Here is a 20,284-nt window from a genome sequence, read left to right on the forward strand (position 1 = left end):
AATGACGTTAAATAAAGTATAATTAATTTCAGAGTTAATAACATCATGTACTCAATAGTCAACTTTCTGAGAGTAAGGAAAGAAAATTAGCAGGTAACCTTGGATGTGAGCTGAGGTAGAAGTAAAAATGTTATGTAAACATTAAAACCAAATAAGACATTTTGGCTCCTCTAGGTAAATTGAATCAAAACCATTATATCAAGGGAAAAAAATTAAATAGGATCTTAAAACAACATCCACAACTTTTATTAAGATGAAGGCTTGTGATGGTTTTTAAACAAAGCTACAAATATTATTTAGGACACATAACTGAGAAATCTTCCCCTATATAATTAATATGCTCACATAGAGATATGTAAATGTAACAAAAATCGTTTGACAGTCAATATATATATAAACAGCAGATTGTACTTGGCAGGCTTTAAAGCCAAAAAGTTTATACTTTTACTGGTAGGAAAAGTACATATCACAATTAAATAACAGACGTGCATTCCATAGCCTTATTTTCTTCCATATCATCGCCATCTCGACTTGAATCGTCCTCATCCAAGATATCCCCTATGGTCCAGTCACCCCCTAAATCCTTTCCTTTGGTTTCTGTTGCATCATCCTCTTTCATCTCCACAGCTTCCTCACCTGTTTGTCCCAAAACACTACTTTCAGAAGATACTTCTGACGCTTGTATGATCTCACCCGATTCTGGATCAACATATGTCCTTCCTGAGTCATCCCCACTCTCCTCCATTTCAGAGCCATCATCTGGTGGTAGGAATCTCTCAAACCCTTCCTTCCCCGTATCCTTGAAAATCACATTTCCATCCTCCTTGTTCTCACCCTCCCAAAGTTCAACCTTTTCAATACTGAGATATGCCTCTGGCCTGGGTAGAGTTTTGGTGGCTCTGAAGTGGAGTTTGATGTGCTCCCTGAGGAAGTGTGACTGTGGTGCAGCGTAGTCACAGAAGGGACAAGGAAATGGGCTGGGTGCAACACTCAATTCTGATGCTCCCGGATGGCGTCGCATGTGTGCCTCCAGTGAGTCCTTGCGGTGCGTGTTGTACGGACAACGCAAGCAGAGGAACACATTCCTCTTCCTTCTCTCCTCCTCCTCTCGCTCCTGGGCCCCTACGGCCTCCAAACGGAGCCGCCTCAGGAGTGCCTGCTGCTTTTCGGCTGTTGACAATGCAGGTGGGATTGCCGGTGCAATGCTTTTGACAGGGCGGGATGGTGATGAGTGGGAGGAAGACGAAGGGGGTGCAGATGTGGCGGGTGTCGGCATTGGGGGTGCCTCAAAGCTCTGGCTCTGCACGACACCATTGGTTGACTCGTGTTGCTGTTGTCTCGCCATGCGGGCTTCCTCGCACCTTGTGTGCTTCCTCACATGCTGGATATAGTTTGCACAGTATTTGACTGCATAATCACACTTATCACAGCGATACCTTTGCTTTGAACCATGCAGGGAAAGGTGAACTTTGTACTGCTCACGCTTTTCAAAAGCAGATGGGCACTTATGGCACTTGTAACGTTTTTCTTTTAATTTCCCATTTTTAAAATACGTTGGATATATGAAGTCCGGATTCCCATGCATCAGGGTGCCAAACTGTGGGTCGACTGTTGGTGGAACGGTGGATGGAGTCATTGGGGAGGGAGTGGGTGTTGTGGGAGAGGATGGGACATTATCTACCTGCCCAGCTGCTTCCCTCTGGCGGAACAGATCTGTACCTGAGAGGGGGACTACTGCCGGAGGGTTGTGAGAAACTGAGGCATTACGATTTGCTGGTGTATCCGTTGAACCATGGATCATTTCATGCCTCACGAGATTACCGTAAGTCTTCACAGCATAATCGCAAGTCCTACAGCGGTATGGACCAGGACCACCATGGAGGGTGAGGTGATACTGCAGGGCAACACTCTTGAAAAAACGAGCAGGACAGCGATCACAGGCGTAGTGTTTATTCGGTTGGGTCGCGGGAGTAGTAACCCCCCCAGTACCTTGGGACACATCCATTGAATTTTCCAGGTTCATAGGGGGAGATGGCGGTTTGGGTTCAACAATCCACATCGAATCTGCATTCAAGGGGTCATTTGGAAGTGTGGTGGCTATGTGGGGCCGTGGGTGGAGGATAGACACAGTGTGGGTCGCGATGAGGGCAGCACTCTTCTCTTGATATTCACGGGTGTGGACTTTGAGGTGTGCCAAGAGGTGAGGACGCTGTCTGGCAGCATAGGAACATGCTTCACACTTAAATGGTAGTCGTATACCATGGAAACGCCTGTGGATCACGAGTTCTCGTTCAAAAACAAACCTAGCAGGGCAAGAGGGGCAGAAGTGTAAAATGCGCCCATCGGATGATTCCACTGCACTGTCAGGCACATCAGGAACTTCAGGTGCACACTCGGCAAGGTCTTCTTCAGGACTAACACGTCCTCCACCACTTCCATTGCCAATGCCAGGGGGTATACCACCAACATTGCTGCTGGTATTGCCACTGACGATGCCACTGGCACCACCAATGGCAATACCACCAGCATCTGACTCAGATTGGTCCACACTACTCAGCATTGAATTAGCTTCCAGTTCTGCTATCTGATCTTCATCAGCACGATTTACATCCACGAGGCAATACACTTTTCCGTAGGAGTCTAGATGAACTTTGGCATGAGCGGACAGGACTCCAGCATTGTTGCAACTGTAATTACACTGGGGGCACTTGTGTGGACTGGCACCAACCCTAGGGCTGTTGTTCTGCGAGCTGTCCATGCCTTGAATCGACTGGCCCTGTCGAGGATTCAGAGGAGATGCCTTGCGCTGCTTATGCATCTTCTCATGTTCCTGAATATTTATCTTACGCACATTCACATGTGGACAAAAACGACATTTGAACATCTTCTGGAACTTCCCGGCTCGCGACACCCACACAAGAGGAACATCACTTAGACGACTAGTGTCAAGCACTGGTTGTGAGATTCGGGAAACGGTGGGTCGTTTCAATGTTTCAGCATTGCTCCTAAGGTCATCTTCCCTCATATTTGCAGGGACCGACACGCCATGGACACGGAGATGTTGGTGCAAGAGGTGACGACGTGAGACACTATATGAACAGAAGGAACATTTGAAGGGTGCCACTCCTCGTGGCCTGTGAAACTGCTTATGATACAGGAACTGGCTTTTGCTGTCACTGACATACGGGCAGCCAACGCAGCTGTATCTTTTACTCTGAAAATATGCAAAGGAAAAGTACATGAAAAACTGTATAAGCTGCAAAAATGATCCAGTGAGAACATAATTTTCACTACAAAGAAAGAAATTTAATAATAAATACCTAGTTGATTACTGAAGATTAATAATGTTCACCTATACAAGGAACTGAACTACAGACCTTTGTTTGCTGGCTGATTGTACTGAGTATATACTACTGCGGAATTCTAATATCAATGCTTGCAATCAATTGTTGATGGATTAAAATGAACTTTAAAATGACATTAAACAACCCAGTCTGCCATCAAAATTGCAAATGTGACTGACATAAAAATTGAAGACATAACTTATGATAATAAAAGTATTCAATTAATTTTTCAAACAAATACTTTTTTCTTTTCCTATAATTGAGTTCATTATTAATCATTTCCTAACGCTTTTTTCCCGAGAAACACTTTTTTGCCAGGCTTTCACAATTGAGAAAACTGTGGGTTTTGTAGTTAACAAAACCTCATTATGCTTTTTCACTACAAAACTGCCAGGCTTTTCCCAATTGAAACATGAATATTCTCAAATACATACAATTTTTATTGCTCTAGGGTCATCATAATGAACCACTCAGCTGTCATTTAGGAACTCGATTTTGGGATTTCACATGCCCCAATTAAAGGATCATCCCTAAGTTGTGCTGTTAGAGATGAAGTTTATTTTTAGGAGCTCATCGCTTACATTTCACATCTGTATGGTTCAGTTAGCCTTGCTAATTTTTTTCTCAAGCTAATTAGAGCACAGCAGTCAAGTATTTCAATAGAAAAGTCAAAAATAACATTTGAATCACAATAGTGGATCAAAATTCCAAAGAGTGAACATGTAGCCTACAAGCATATTACTTCAAAATATCAGTTATTCACACAATTAAATTACTGATAAAAATGTATGAACTGTAAATGAAGTTCTTAATTCTTTGAAATGCTAAAAGCTATAAGCTCTTGCAACAGCCATGAACTAATTTAAAATAGGCAAAAAGTGGTATGTATGTCTAACTATGTGCTCATAGTATTAAGAATACATACGCCCTCATTTCCCTCAGGTTTCTTCATTTCTCCCTTTGGTGATTCCTGGATTTGTTCTGTATTATCCACTGGAATTGATGGCTTTACTGGTATATTGGCAGTATGAAGTCTCGTGTGCCCTATTAGATGTCTGTGGAACATAAATCACTCATTTTACTTCATTCTGTCAAAATTTATAATTTTAAGAATCTAGTAATGACGACTAACCAACTTTCCCAGAACTTACATGCAAAAATTTATAATTAATTGACATGCAACCTAGAATACTGTAAGCCAAGTATCAATTACATTTTTGAAAGTAAATAGTTGCATTAGGATTACTTTAGGTAAAATTTGGAAAATTGGCCTAGGTGATGACTGCAATGTGAAGAGGCATTGCTATTTGTACTGTTTCTACATTATTATATTAATATAAGTTAATAAATTTAAATGTTGATTCTTATGAATAAAGTCACATGTATGTACAGATTAAAAAATTAAGTATAATTTAGTAGCATTTTACTGGTTATAGTACTTTGTGGGCTGGGAGAATGCTGGTTTTTAAACTTCCAGCTTCTAACATCAATTGAGCTTCATCTCCAAAATGAGGAAAAAATGCACCAAAACTAAATTTAAAATGTATTACCAAGATTGAAATAAATAAGTAGCAATTATTTAAATGCAGAAATTACTTTCTGAAAGCCATAAGAAGGTTACCAGTGACAATTACATTTTTTTAAAGATAATAATTCTAAGCATAATATACCAACAAAGTAATTGTTACAATTAATTCAGGTACTTTTAATAAAGTCACCCCATCAGTAATAATAATACATAATTAATTAAACACTACAACGATTTCATGAGTGCATTATCACAAATTTTACAAATCACAAAGAAAAGCAAAGGAATACTTAAGGGAATATCAGTTTGGATTCAGAAAAGGGAGAGGCACTCATGATGCCATAGCAGTAATGAGGTCACTAATTGAGAGGAGAATAGGATTCAATCATGACATTTTTTTATTTTGCTTTTTAGAAGGCATTCAATACAGTAAACTGGGTAGAATTAATCAATGCAATGCAGTAAATAGGAGTATATTGGAGGGATAGGAGATCTATCTATTACTCGGGTGCATGTGGTGGATGGAGAGTTGGGATGGGAATTGAATAGAAGAGGGGTATATTAGATATATAGTGATTTCCAATGCGTATTAGAAGGAAATTGTAAAAAAAGGCACAGGAAGAAATGGAGAGAGGAAAGTGGGTGGGAAATTCATAAAATTAGTTCTTATACTGATAGTTAAGCTGAGGAACCAACAGATCAGATGTCTCATTTTAAAGGCATGCATTCTCAGAAAATTAATTTATCATATTATAGGCCAGATAAAAATTATGAAAGGAAACACATACATCTTCTCGAATACATAATAAGAGCAGAAGTTGCACTTGAAGTTTGCACCAGGCCTCTGAATATGATAGGTGGCATGTGTTTGCAACTGCACAAGATCAGTAGTTCGGTAAGGACACTTTTCACACTTCCAAGAAGCTATAAATGAAAGAAAAAACAGCATAAATAATTGACAAGAGTAAATGATTACTAGCTTTAAGATAATAGTAATTTAAAACTAATTTTTTTAGAAAATAATTGACTTAATTGTCATGATTTCAATGAATACTCAACAATTAGGAGCAATTTAAAATTATTTTCACAACTATGCATGTAAAATCACTGGATAACCTAAATGCACCTACTCCTAGGGGGAAAAAAGTGTTTTGGATAGATAAGGTCTTATGATTTGCAAGTTTAAGAAAAAGTTCAAGGAAACATATATTTATTGCAGCCTGAACAATACCTAAACTTTAATGACATTTCATTTATTAAATACATTTTTAATGTCACTACAAAGGTTGTATACATTCAAGGAATTAGACTGTCAAGTTTATTTCCCATAGTTTGGTGAAAAATAAGTGCAAGCCTACATTTAGACCTCATTTACATCTATTTTTCAGTGTGCATTGACCCTTACTATCTATGAGACTAGTTGAGTAACATTTTGGAATAATTGCATCAATAATGCATTTATATTTCACCACATAAAAGTTGCAAATAGAATATTTAGGGTATTTCTGTAGTATTTTTCTTGTGTTCTTAGTTTTCTAAACCCATTTTCCCTTATGTTTTCAGGCTAGTAGACTACCAAATACCACTATTCTGAGCCGAGAGATTCACTTAAAAACTTACATGATGGATCAAGATGCTCCTCTTCTGTATAATTTGCCTGCTCAATCACCGAAATGACACCTCCATGCTTAAGACGACAATGTCGCTGAAAAAAAATAGAATAATATTCTCGATTATGTTATATATGTTGTAATATCTTATAAATAGCTCTCATTTCAGCTACATGCAAAGCTCAAGGAGTGCATTTATATTGCAGATGGCAGACTTAACTAAATATTTTAGTTGTAAATTTCCCAAGTATTAATAAGAAGTATTGGTGATTTTTTAAGACTGGCCTGTTTTCCATGAAGAATTTATTGTCAATTTTACTAACAATGGATGAAAAAAATAGGGGAACGATCCGATTAGTTCAAATATTGATACATAATCAGTAAAGGTTTTCAGGCATCCATCCATGTCACGGTGTCTCTTGACGACAACAATTTCTCTATCCATTCAATCAACCATATGTGCAATATATCCACAAATAATTCTGAATAGTTTTTGAGTCAATCAGCTATATAATCTCACCTGGATGACATGCTTCCAATTCGATATCCGACCACAATGACCACATTGAAAGGGTCTTGAATCGTATCCCCTACCAACAAAGCTGGGCTCATCACCACTGGTGTCCATGGGATCAGTCCCTTCCTCAGTTTCCATCTTTTGTTCAGATTTATCTGATGCTTTGGGCTGATGTTGCAGTGAAAGCGGTCGAGAAGGTTGAGGTTGCTGGGCTGCAGCATAATGCTGCCTCACATGGGCCAAAATTAATTCTCGACTAGCATCCCTGAAGCACAAGAAATAATAAGTTTTGAGTTTGTAGCGTGATAAACAATAAGGAAAAGACATATTTCTCATTTAAATTTGAGGAAACGATCCATAGCAATGTAAAAATCATACCCTACAATGAATTTTTGAAAAAGCACTGGTGTAAACATATAGTGACAGATGGGGAACAACATTTAGCAGCAATGAAAAAATTATAAGTGAGGACTAAATTGCACTTAGTTTACAATCAGCATATAAGGAAACCTCAGATCAAAAGGCACAATTCATATTTAGAGAAACTAAATGAGGCCCCTTTGCACATCTCAATAGAAATAGGAGCACATTTAGGAAGACACTTTCCAAAATTGGAAATTCCATTTCTTTCCATAATTCCAAAATTGGAAATTAAATACCAAAAGGAAATGTTGACCAAAGAGTGAAAAGGAACAGTTTCCCCTGCAATGGGCACTAATAATTCCTTACCAATGAATCATAGAATAATAATGCCTACAAAATTCCTGGATCCAACAGAGATGTTGAATTATTGACCAAATAAATAAGGTGATACATTCTCAAAACTTATATTATTATGAGTCTGCTCTACAAGTCTAATTTCCACACAAGCCATGGGGGCGTATGGAAGGGTGGTTAGGTCACCAGCAGGCCTGAGTTAAAAAAACCAGGACTTGGTCTAGCCCTGGGTAAGCCTGGCCTTAGTGTATAGCATGGGTATTTGGAGCAAAAGTTCATCAGCTTACCTGTAATTGCATTTCTTGCATTTCCAAAGAGTACGTTTGGTGCTTCCACCCTCCTTAGTCGCCCCACCCTCAGACGAGGGAGCTGGTCTCTTCACACCTTGAGTCACGACTCCTTCTGCCTGTACTTGCTGGTATTCACCATTTAAATTTGAGGTCACCCTCCTCACAGCCGATGAGGCTGTTGAGATTGCTGCCCTAAGAGGTGGTGGCGGTCGTAGAAGAGGTGGAGTTAAATCACCATCTTCAACCACATTCGTTGGCTGCACTGGGGCTGGTGTGAGCCGTGGTGGTGCCGGCAGAAGCATCACCATGGATTTGGTCACTTTGCCATTCTCCATAATCCCCGGGGACACAGAGGATGACAATGGTAAATTTTCACCCTGATCAGAGGATATCATTTCATGTACCCTAACCAGGGTCAGGTGTCGGTTGTATTTTGAATAGTTCCGACGCCCAGTTTCATCTGTCATGAGCACTCTGGGACCAGATCCATCACTGCCATCTGGTGGGTTGCGATGGGCTTCATCCCATGAGGCACGCAATCTTATGTGCTTTGTAATGTCCCAACGCCAATTGGACCGATAACCACAAGCAGAGCATTCGAAGGGCTTGCGGTTTAGGTGACCAACTGCATGCACATGGAAGCGGGAAGCCGTGGTTGCCCAGAAAGGACATTGAGGGCATTTGAACACCTGGTGGAAAAGAGAGACATTACTAAGTCATTGTTTACTGTGCACTTAAAATATTAATCGGGAGAGATAATCCCTAATGCTTCAAAACATCTAAATAAATATGTATTTCATAGCGATAAAATTACTGTGCACGTATAACTTTTCTATTATATTCTCAAACATTTAACATTTTTTCAATAAAATGAAAACCCCTCTGGATTACTTATTGGCCAGTGTTCTATGCATAGTGCAATGATTTGAACACTTCTAGTTTTGAGAGCAGTCTGTGTTCATCATTTACTGTTGCCACAGTTACCACTAAAATCATTCACAGCATCACCATTATCATGAAAATGCTAAACTAAGATCACTTGGCATAACCACAGCTTATTTAAAATAATAATTACAGAAATATTTGTTAATATCTTCAACTATAATGGAAATATTTATGCATGATTGTAGCCCAATCAATGCATTTTCATTGTCATTTTCCTATTTTCATCTACCCAATATTTTTATTAGTCTTCCTTGCCTCTGAGATTAGATAACTTTTTAATAACGATTTTGTAAATTCACCAAAAGGCTTTTAACATAATGAAAATTCTTAAGGATAATGAGCATAAAAATTTAGCAAAACAAACCTTTTTCAAAGTAACTCTTCCTCCTGGGCTGATTTCACCTTCATATCCACCACGACCAGTGATAGCTCCAATACCAGGAGCTGTCTCCACCCCAACCAATCCTTCACCATCCTCCGCATAGTTGCCACCACCATCTTCTCCACTCTGGAGACCACCTCCCTCTCCATCTGAAGCTGATGAAGCCTGTGTGCCCTGCGCCCCACTTGTGGAGCTGTCTCCTCCAGTTTGCGCACAGTTGTTCCAAACAAAGACTTTGTTCTCCATTGGGTGTGGCTCCCCATCCTCACCTTCTTCCGGGTCCTCTCCCTCCTCTCCATCATCCCCCTCCTCCATGGCATCTTTCATGGCCTGCTTCATGGCCTCTTTGGCGGCAGCCTCACTCTTTAATTTTGCCAAATTCTCTCTCTCCTCCCCCTCTGTGGTCTGCACTGCTTTCTTTCTCTCGCCTCCCTCCTCATCCTCCTCCTCCTCTTCCTCTCCCTTCTCATCCTTCAAAGAACTCAGACATGACTGCAAATGGACCATCAGATCTGCACTGGTCTTGCACCTCTGTCGACAGTGCTGGCACCTAGTGGATGATAGAGCCATCAGGGCATTTCCTCCGGTCATCATTCGACCCTTCTTCCCCGGAGTGGCATTGGGAGTCGTGCTCTCCTCAACGTGCGACCCCTCAGGTGTCGAGTCATGCAGCTTCTGGTGACGAGCCTTCTCTGACAGGCACTTGGACTCATGGCCACAAATCTCACACGTTAACCCATCCCCCCCACCGACCAGCAACCTCTCCTTCAGGCGGTCGAAAAACGAAGCACAGGTCTTCTTGCTTGGGGTGGGTGGGGATATGCTCGTGGAGGAGGGTTCCGAGGCCACTGCCTCGGGCGTACCTTCCACCTCTCCTCCCTCCACTCGGCTCTCTACCGCAGCAGAGCTCTTGGGAGGTGTGCTGGGCCTTGACGTTTTGTCCACGTCATCAGGTAGATCTCCAATAAGAGAGGCAAAGTCCTTCAGGGCACTGTTACGTGATGATTCCGCATTGATGAGGGCATTCATATCCTTGTCACTCATGGTCACTTCAACATCTACTGTTGCAGAGGACTCCTCATTCGCAGGCCTACACTTGAGGTTTGGGATACGCAAGATAGGAAGGGATGAAGATGCGGTAGGAGAGACGGGTGTTGCTCCTTTACCCTGGATCGGAATCAGGTTTGGCACTGGACGTGGACATTTTTTACCCCCCGCTGTGGAAGCAGACTTTGGTACTGGTTTTGGATGATCTATGCCGTGTGCTTTGCTCTCATGGCGTAAAATATCACCCTCCCAAACAGCCTTGAAACTGCAGTAACTGCACTTCAGGTTCTTGATGTAAACATTACCATTCTTCTGAATGATGTCATCTGGGTGGATGAAATCTGTGCGAAAATTATGCCTCTCATTCTGTTCCTGAGTTGCACTGGGCCCACGCATCTTCTTTATGGTCACTTTTAGTTTATTTGCTCCTCCAGAGGAAGGTGTTGAGACCCTTGCAGGTTCTTCAGATGTTTGTAGACGAGAAGGGTGACTGCTATCCAAAGATAGTCGGCCAAAGGTGCCACCCTGAAAATAAAATCATAAATGGTTCAGCTCAAAAAAATAAACCCACATGTTTAAATCTAAAGCTTTTGATGATTTACTATGGATCATATGTTACAGGTGCTGAATACATGAACTGAACATGTTTGGCATTATCTAATTGACTCCTCATAATACAAGGTCCCAACAGTGAAAATTATGAATGGAAATAAGTAATATTTCAGGATAAAACAATTTGAGGAAAATCAGCAATAAATAAGCACCACAATTATGCAAGTAGATAAAACAATATTGAACACACTATTTATCGTGGTAAAAAAAATTATTTTTCTTTTCGTTGAATACATATATTATACATTTTTTGTACATATATTATTTTAGAGTTATTATGCAAAATATATCACTGAATCCCCTATTGTTAATTGAAATGGCTTTCCTGGATATAAAAGACGGATGTTGTGAAACCTGTCCAGGACATAACCTGAACATAAATAGAACACAAGTCAAAGCTATAAATATTGGAATCTCAAAATAACCTATTTTTTCAGTTAAATTACAATAAAAGCCTGAATTTGACAAGTCAAACAGTGAGTATTGTACTTTTAATTTCATCCTTGAATAAGATGCATTTCAATATGTAAAATGAAGAGTGAATATTTTAAACAAATACCAGCAGGTATTTTGATCAGGCTTTCAGTTATCTGTCATTAAAACAGAACTTTTAGTTCATAACTTCTGACGTGCGGAATGACTTGATCCTTCTTTTTTTTGATAATATGTTCGTAGATGAAAAGTAAATTTAATTTTATCCATACTTCTTAGTTTTCATGAAAATATTCATGCCACTGTTTTGAATTAGCTTCAATGAAATATCTACCATCATGGACACACTACATTGTCCATTGCAATGCTGCCTTTGATGATGCTTACATATGCAAATACAACCTAGGTAATCTTTTTAATAGAAAAGAAAAAGTTGCAAATTACCTGGTAATAATTCTCTTCCCTTTCCATTCGCAACAGCTCCATTTCCTCGCTGTCTATGGTTCCTCCTGCAGATATTGCTGCTGCCTCAGCTTCTGCTGAGTCACTGGCTCCAACTTTGTTCCTTCGACGAGCAGCACGAGCTTGCACCTACAATCATACCCATTATGTCAAGTTTTCCAAAAATTTTAATTTACCATATTTTCAGTGATCCATACATAACGGTGAACTATTTCTTTACACATAATTGATTATCAGACCTGATAGCCATGGTCATCACCTCTGATTTCACCACCTCACGATTTTACCACAAACTACGACAGGGCAGAATTTTTACGTGGTAGTGGTTACGGTTAAGTGGTTAAAAATGGTTAAATGTTTCAGTTGAGATATACTCGTAAAATAGGTGATAGTTCACAACCAGCCTAGTGATGTTATCAATGTAATCTACCCTACAAAATTTTACCAAATATTAATTATTATCATATCTTAAATAATCCTCAGAGTATTCTACATATAAGTTAGGGTCTCTCCACCTTATAAAAATAGAACAGTGTTTGGGATGCTGCTCACAATGAATTAGCCAAAGAAGCAATCCATTCTGATATTGACAGAAATCTGAAGAGAAGCTTTCAGATTGCCTCTATGCCATTTGAATATTAACACTTTAATGTAACCACTGTCATCAATCTAAAGAGGTTGATTTGATAGGTGATGGTAGGACTCATCTTGTAAGCCTTCAAAGCCTAACAGCATGTGAAATTCACACATTGAACATGACATACAACAAATATGAGGCGAGATGTATTGATTACATTTTTAAAAATCATCTACAGATTAAGCAATAAGACAAAACAAAGGAACCTTCAGAATGAGATTTTTTCCAGATATCACTCAGCCTTTAAAATGATCATCATACTCTCTGGAAAATAGATATCCCCTCAGCAGAGGTCAACTTTAAGCTTCCTACACCCTTTGCTGTTGGATAAGAACAGGTAGGGGGAAAACCCCTTTCACAATTTAACAATTATTTCTTTTGTAAATTATTTAGTGGAAAATAAATATACATTTGATATGCTACCTTGGAACTAGTTCTATTAATGGTCAATAGCTCTGCTCTATACATCTTTGTACTAGGATCACATTAAAAAAGTTATCAATAGAATGGCTAATTTGATACTGTAAATGGTGATAATAAACCAAATCAATGGTTGGTGAATAAAATGTTAATTAGGCAATAAGAGTAGTTTCACTCTTAGTTCAATTCAATCTGAATAAAAGTAGCACGAATTTTGAGAATTCCTCATCTGATCCCCATGGGTTGGTATCTTACATGAATCGGGTACTATCTAGAAGGCAATGTCTCCATAGAGGTGCAACAAAATCTCTTCCAAGATTTTACTCCCAGTGGACAACTAGCAATAACTTATTTACATGTTAACGAGAGGGATATTACTTGATTTTTGTGCAGCAATTCTTTTGTCTAGGACAACTGCTACATTACATTTCTCTTTGATATGAATGCATACTATTTGCAATTCAAACTATTGTGTAGTAGTAGAGATGAAGCGGTTAATTCGGGCTAGGATCATATGGTTCAATTACATGCCTTCATCCATCCTATATACAAAAACGACCGGAATTGACTTCATTGTTCGGAGATATTAAAGCAGGAGTTTGTTCAATGTCAAACAAGAGTTGTATTTACAGAAGGTGTCGCTAATTGCCCATTAATTACAAATATTAATTCGGTATCTGGTTGTCTCCATTTTTTTATTGATTGATAATCTGTCGGTCAATATCACTCTCTAATGAATCAATTGACTTAAAAGTAATCTTTTATCGAACATCTCACGTAAGCTTTGTTTAGGTTTCACACGTCCCTGAGGAAGAACCCCCGTTCATTGTAGACTGGTACTAAGTATCGACATCTAGGCAAGCCGGCATCATTGAAGTAGGAACTTAATTATAATCTGCGAGAAACCAACGTGTATTGCATTTAATAATACGAGAATTAACTTCAAAATCGTCTGACGCAATGCTAACCTATAATATCGCTGTGGCGAGTTGAGCATCTTCGACCTTTAAGAAGTAACCATGTAAACAACGTTTGACATCAACACATGACCTGCAGTATGGAATTTCAGAGTGGATGTTAACTCACAGAAAGTAATGCTACAGTAGTTACCTAATACATTACGAAATGCGAAAATATAATCCCCAAATAGCGAGTTTCTCCAATCTTCTTTCATCGCAAGAGCGGTTTTAGATATTAATTCAACAGTAACATTTTGCACGTAACGTATGAGCAGCTGAGGTTGTGAAAAATAAAGGGAAGGGATCACTGAAAGACGGCTGTCGCATTCTTTAGCATGTTCGACAAAATAGGCTGGAGTCGGACGAAAATAGGATTCAAGAGTCTTCTCCGATCTTGGAGCGTTGTGTAGGACACGCTGATGTAATAGTAGCTAATGATCCCATAAAAATGACGGAAAACGGTAATTGAATTTCGATAATAACTCGCCATCAGTACACGGGTTATTTAAGTTAATAAAACAACTGCTCAATCATGTGAGCGTTTTATTTGAAGTCTAATACAATGCGATGTGCGGGCGAAAACTATGAAAGCACACCGATCTCCAAATTCGATTCAAAGATAGCCTCATGAATAAGAATGTCACATATTAAACCCTACAGGCTATCTGAATGTAAACCATGAAAACCACACAACACCACACACCAGGAGAGCATATCACTAGTGCTTGATCACCGTCCGCGTATCGGAAATTCGTGCTGACCATTTGATAAGCAACACTAAGGGAACGCCTACTTTTATATTCTTAGCAAATAATAGTGGTAAACCATAGGCAATTTTTTAAGAGAGCATTCTCGCCCTATTGTTTGCACAGTGCGGACTACCCCGCACAGCTCTCCAACCGCATTTAATTTAATATACAGAACATACGACGTCCGCGGATACTCGCAAGTAAGGAATTTAACAGTTGTTACAGGTATGAGTGAATACCAATAAAATCGACCAAACCGAGTACTTAAATTGACTTCGAGGGCATTGTACATACGTTAGAAAATCTCCCAAAACTGTCTGCGATGACTCACCAAAGCACTCCGCAAAGCATGTTAGCATTCGTCACGGCGTTTTCATGAATTTTAACACATTCATGTATGAATAGTTAAACAGTATACATCGACTGTGAGTGTTCGGGTCTACAACAGTTAAGACAGAATCTCCAACACTTGGGGGAGTACAATAATAGAACCACCACAAAAATAACGCCTACTACACTCGTACCTCATTTTTAAATACCCTTGCAACGCATTAATGTGATTGCATGCACAAAAAATATCCAAGTAAGAAGAGTGGTAATAACTCACCTGCTCGGGAGAAAGATGGTGGTTTTGCACATGGACCGTCAGAGACTGCTTGATATCGGCCGAGAAGTCACAAATGGGGCATCTGAAAGCTCCGGGCACGTTCGCTGATGGATCGCTTGAATGGTTCTTACAATGACGGTCCAAGTTCCACTTATAAGGCGTCCGGAAGTCACATCTTTCGCACTTAATCATGGGCATGGAGTGGTATTTCACGTGTTTAGTATACCTAGCTTTCACATGGGTGGCGTAGGAGCATTTACCGCAGCGAAAGAATCGCTTTTTCAGAACGTGTGCTATGTGTTCATGCCGCATCACCAGGGACCGGCTGCGGCTCGAAAACGAGCACGCGGAGCAGCGAAAGGTGGCGGAAGGCGACTGAGTCCCGAACCCGGCCCCCGCCGGCCCCTCGCCGACCATCTCCGCCCCCTCCTCCTCTGCGTCGACCACAGCCGCTGCCGACACCATTCCAACCGCCGCCGCTCCCACCGCTCCCCCCACCCCAACTCCCGACCGCCTCTTCTCGGCCGAACCACCTCCCTTCCTCGCGGAGGCCGACGCCTTGGCGTGGCTGTTGGCGCTGGTGCTGTTGTTGCCTTTGGTACTTCCGACGACGTGCACCATGTGGATGTGCCTCTGCAGTTTCTGGCTGTGCTTCGAAGCGTAAAGGCAGTTGGGGCACTCGTAGACCCTAATCCTCTCCCCGTGGACGTCCCTCAAGTGATAAAGGTACAGTCTCGGGTTTTGCGTGAAGTAGTTGCAGTGGCAGATGTAATTGCGCTTTATCTTGCACTGCGGCAGCCAGTTCCCCTCACCCGCTCCGCCCGCCTCCTCGTCTCCGCTGCTGCTCCCCCCGCCGGTCATCACCCCACCGCCCACCATAATGGCCGCCTTCGCCATGGCCGGCGCCGCCGGCGCAGTGGCACCACCCACCCTGGCGACGCCGACGCCACCGCCGACCCCCACCTCCCCGTCCGACTGCACCGCCGCGTCCTCGTCCACCACCAGCGCATCGTCTTCCTCCTCCTCTTCCTCGCCTCCACTCTCCTCTTCCTCCTCCTCGTCGTCCGTGGCTGGGAAGACGCCCTCGTCCACTCCTACGCCGGCCATCGCCTCGTCGTCCTCGTCAGAAGCGGACATGATGACGCCGCAGCCACCTTCCAGCTGCGGCCGCCGCTCAGCACCACCACCACGACGCCGCTGCGGCCACCGCTTCTGCGAATCAAAGACCGTTTCTCCCTAGAGTCGCCGTCACCACTCGGCGAATCCACTGTGCTGAGAGAGGGCGAAAGAAGAGTGGAGCGGTCGGTGTAAACGGGTGGAGGAGGAGGTAGTGTAGGGGAGGGGGCGCGAGGGGCCGGAGCGAGCAGGAGTGAGATGGAGGGGAGGGGCTCCGAGGGACGACGCGAAGAGGGGTGGTGGACTCATGAGGGGCGGTTGGAACTGCTGGAGGAGTAAGAGGAGGGGACCCCGGGGAGCAAGTGAGGGGAGGGTAACTCTCGGGGGCGGGGGACCGTGTGGCCAGCATAAGGGGACCGGAGGGAGAGCGGAGGCAGGCAGGGCGGACGACAAGCCGGGGGCGGGCAGGGGGACAGCAGCAGATGAAGAAGGGGACGGATTCCTCCAAGAGATAGACGAGGGCGACACACGCTGCTCCTTTGCTCTTGGCGAGTAAGAAGGAAAGCGAAAAGCATAGCTCCCATCTGGGCAACGTGAAAACAACAGTTTTGGAGGGAGGGATCGCGATGCAGACCTTGTGGGAGGAGAGGAACAGTGTCGGAAATTTTGAAGGTCCTCAGATGCTGCTGCCTCCTCCGCCGTCACCTTTACACCTCGTGGGCAGGAAGGAAGAAAGCAGGGGCACTCCCACGGAAAGGGTGATGAGGGACGAAGAGAGAGAACCTCCTCTCATGTTCGCATTCACGCGGGCTTTATCCTTCCCCTACTTTCCCTCTCCCCTCTGCCCCCCCCCCTTCCAAGCTGGGTCCCTAGTGCTCCCCATGCGCCGTGGGGTGTGAGAGAGGATGGAGGGCAGGTGGGGATGTTGGAAGGAGGACGAAGAAAAGGTAGGAACGAGAGACCCTTCCTCTTCTGGTTGCAAGGACTCTCTCTCTCTCTCTACTTCATCTCCCTCTTTCCGTTCAGGACTCGTGAGCTCACGAAACGCGACCGAAAAACGAGAATGCTCAAAAGGGAGGGAGGAAAGAAGACAGATGTAGGGAGCCAGAAGCCAAAGGTTGTCTCCACGAGGGCATCCGGAAGGTTTCGCGCCTTTTAACAAACTAATGACTAAGTCGCCGAAAGACATGCGGACGACGTCGCGGTAGTAGCGGCATACGCCTCCGCCCGCCTCGACTCACCTCCTTATCCAAACCTCCTCGCTCCACGTGAGGTCCCGTCGTCGTTCCCGCGGCAATCTCTCTCCTCGACTGCGCAACGTCTTTTCTCTCTGCTCTGGGGCGCGCGCTATCTCCCCGCGGCACGCAAGCGCTTCAACACACCGGATGGCCGCCGCCACCGCTGCCGCCCTCCCTCAAGCGAGGCGAGGGGGGCCCCCGTAGAGTGGGAGGGAGTCTCTCTCGCTCACGTGACCTGCGTGGGGACCGGGTCGCCGCGGAGGAATCGCGCCCGCCGCACGAAATACGACCTTTCGAATATATTTTTTTCTCTCTCCCCTTCCCTTTCTCCTTCACCAGAAGAGGGAAAGTGAGGACGCGCGGCGGCAGCCACCGAGGTTGCAGGCGACAACAATAAAGAAAATTGATAATTATACCGAACAGGAGGGGGAGGGGTTGCCCACCGTTAGATCTCCGACTCGCCGCACCAATCGACTGCCTGCAACTCCCGCTGCCGCGCTCCCTTCGCCTGCGCTCGGGTGACCGCCGGCTTGGCCTCGCCGCGTGGCCCTTCCGGTGAACTATTGCGAGAGCGCGACCGGGGAAGAGCCTCCTCCTCCGTTCCTCCTGGCGTCGGAGGCGTCGGCCGGGTGAGGGAGAAAGGGAAGGGGGGAGGAGGAGGGAGAGGAGGCGCAATCGATAGCGCGACGGCCGCCACCTGGCGAGGGACGCAGGAGTCGCGGTCGTTCCGAATCCGTCCGCAGCGCCCTCTAGTGGTGGAGGCGGGCGGAGAGGGGAGGAGGAGCGCGGCGGAGTGCAAGAGTGTGTGCGGAGGGCCCCTGCCCCGCCCGTTCCAGCCCCCGCCTTTCCTACCCCCTTGCCCCCCTCCGAACCCACGCCCCCACTCTGTTGAGAGAGGAGGTCGCCCCGCGGCTCGGACCGAGGTGTGGATACCGAATTACCCAGGACCTTTCCGAGATTTTGCGCGGAAAGTGCAGAGCCGTAGGCCGGCGGCGTCGTCGTCGACGGCGACGCCTTCACGGAGCGCGGTCGTTTTCGACGGACAAGTCCGGACGGCTATGTGCGGTGGGGGGAGGAGGGTAGCGGGGGATCTATCAATAGCACGAACGAGGGACCGGCTTGATACCCCCCTTGCCCATCCGGAGCGGGAGAGCGAGAGAGAGAGGCAGCACGTCTCCTTTGGTTGACGCGAGGGGCCTAATTGTGAAGTCGACTGCTTGCCGAATGGCAGGAAAAAGCCTCCTCTCTCCCCTGCCGTCCTCCGGGCATTGTCTCGATCACCTAAGAGGTGCCGCGGCCTTCGGGAGCGGAGGATAAGGCGGAGGGGAGGGGCAGGGTCGAAGGCGGTCGCGATCGAATGCACTCGGCGATCCTCGACTTTGCCATTTATCTCTATGTTTTTATCAAAGTTTATCTCCGTGAGCTCTTCTCGAATTCCAATTTTCATTTGTCGGTTGGATCAAGTCCTCTGGATTTTTGAGAGCCCACGAAGGCCCCGTCGACCTCCGGAGATCGATTTCACCGAACCGACCTTCTTAACATTCGCTCCCGAGTATCTTCCTCCTCACCGTCGCGCCATTAACGAAACCTAGTCCAGTCATGCACGGGAAATATCCGGATGGCTTAATTCGGTTTGTAAACGTATTGAGGACGAGAAAGAGCCAGACTGAAAGGGAGCGTCAACCCAGAGTTGGGAAAAGTAAAGGAACCGAGGAGTGGAGGACTTCATTCCGTCCCGTGGAGGTATCATGAAAAAAAAATACCTTTGTATCTTCAAATTTCATTTGATCCCGCATAGCATCCGGTCACGGGATAGATATACGCAGTCCTGCGGCCTTCGTGTTAAGTTTCCTACCCTGCGCTAACTAATAGTATTATTCCACGCGTGAGATGTTGCATAAGGCCAGCAGACGGCGTTGGCAAAGGACATGGGTGGTTCTTGGCAAGGGGCGGCCGCTTACATCAAAGCATTCGCCGATTTCTACCAAATCGTTTTCCGTAAATTATCCGCTACAATCAGGATCTGGAAATTCTTAACTTGAATTCATGTTTGCATGACGAGGATGTACCTAATCGCAGCCGGTTTTTTAACTCCCAAGTTCCTCCCTCAACCGGCCTTGCCTCCATGAAACAGTTTACAAACATTCAAATCTCGGCATTAAAATACAAATACAAAATAGAAGATGGAATTGTTATGCAGTAAAATTTAACCATTGAAGTTAACCAGATGGTGAATCAGTAAAGAACACGAATGAAGGTAAGCAAATGGGCTTTTACTCATGGATCCCTTTTGTAGTTACGAGTAATTGCAAATACCCTGCATGCCACCGCTAGGGTGTGTGGCAGGGGATGAATACACACCATACTAATTTTGACCCGAATATAACGGTGGGTGTAGCTGAGGAACTAGGCAACCCAGTAAGAAACATGTCATTTGCTTAAAATTTAAAAGGTGTCCATATTAACCATCGATCAATTGTGCTGTCATATTTTATACCACTCACCCTACAATGAGACTCGGGCTCTGAATTTGGTCAGAATCACCTTTCGCCTGTAAGTCTTGTACACCCGAATTTGAATCCAGAGAAAACATAATTGATGGTCAGCCTGATTTAAAGACATATTATTCAGAAACAAATGACGCGTCGTTGCAAACCATACCGAGACAATGG

The 20,284-nt window shown here is 44.0% G+C and overlaps 2 protein-coding genes across 3 annotated transcripts in view; one reads left to right on the plus strand and one right to left on the minus strand.

Annotated features, from left to right (window-relative positions):
• LOC139694442 (probable RNA methyltransferase CG11342) overlaps positions 1–6,591 on the plus strand; it is a 20,322-nt gene extending 13,731 nt beyond the window's left edge. The window contains exon 3 of one of the 2 annotated variants that reach the window (XM_071593032.1): positions 6,436–6,591. In XM_071593032.1, coding sequence (XP_071449133.1) covers positions 6,436–6,466 — 31 coding nt within the window. In that variant the 3' untranslated portion in view covers positions 6,467–6,591. The remainder of the gene's footprint in view (positions 1–6,435) is intronic. The other variant, XM_071593031.1, reaches the window with a different exon arrangement.
• On the minus strand, positions 222–15,655 carry LOC139694441 (uncharacterized). Its single transcript, XM_071593029.1, has 9 exons — positions 15,259–15,655; positions 11,869–12,015; positions 9,316–10,905; positions 8,004–8,695; positions 7,003–7,264; positions 6,493–6,577; positions 5,661–5,796; positions 4,270–4,399; positions 222–3,214 (listed from the first exon to the last, which is right to left on the minus strand). The coding sequence occupies exons 1-9, from the start codon at positions 15,568–15,570 to the stop codon at positions 473–475; spliced, it is 6,096 nt and encodes a 2,031-aa protein (XP_071449130.1). The 5' UTR covers positions 15,571–15,655; the 3' UTR covers positions 222–472.
• Positions 15,656–20,284: the final 4,629 nt, after the last annotated feature.

The sequence above is a fragment of the Hetaerina americana genome, unplaced genomic scaffold (genome assembly GCF_022747635.1).
Source record: "Hetaerina americana unplaced genomic scaffold, ioHetAmer1.1.p SCAF_5, whole genome shotgun sequence".
NCBI classification, from domain to species: Eukaryota; Metazoa; Arthropoda; class Insecta; order Odonata; family Calopterygidae; genus Hetaerina; species Hetaerina americana.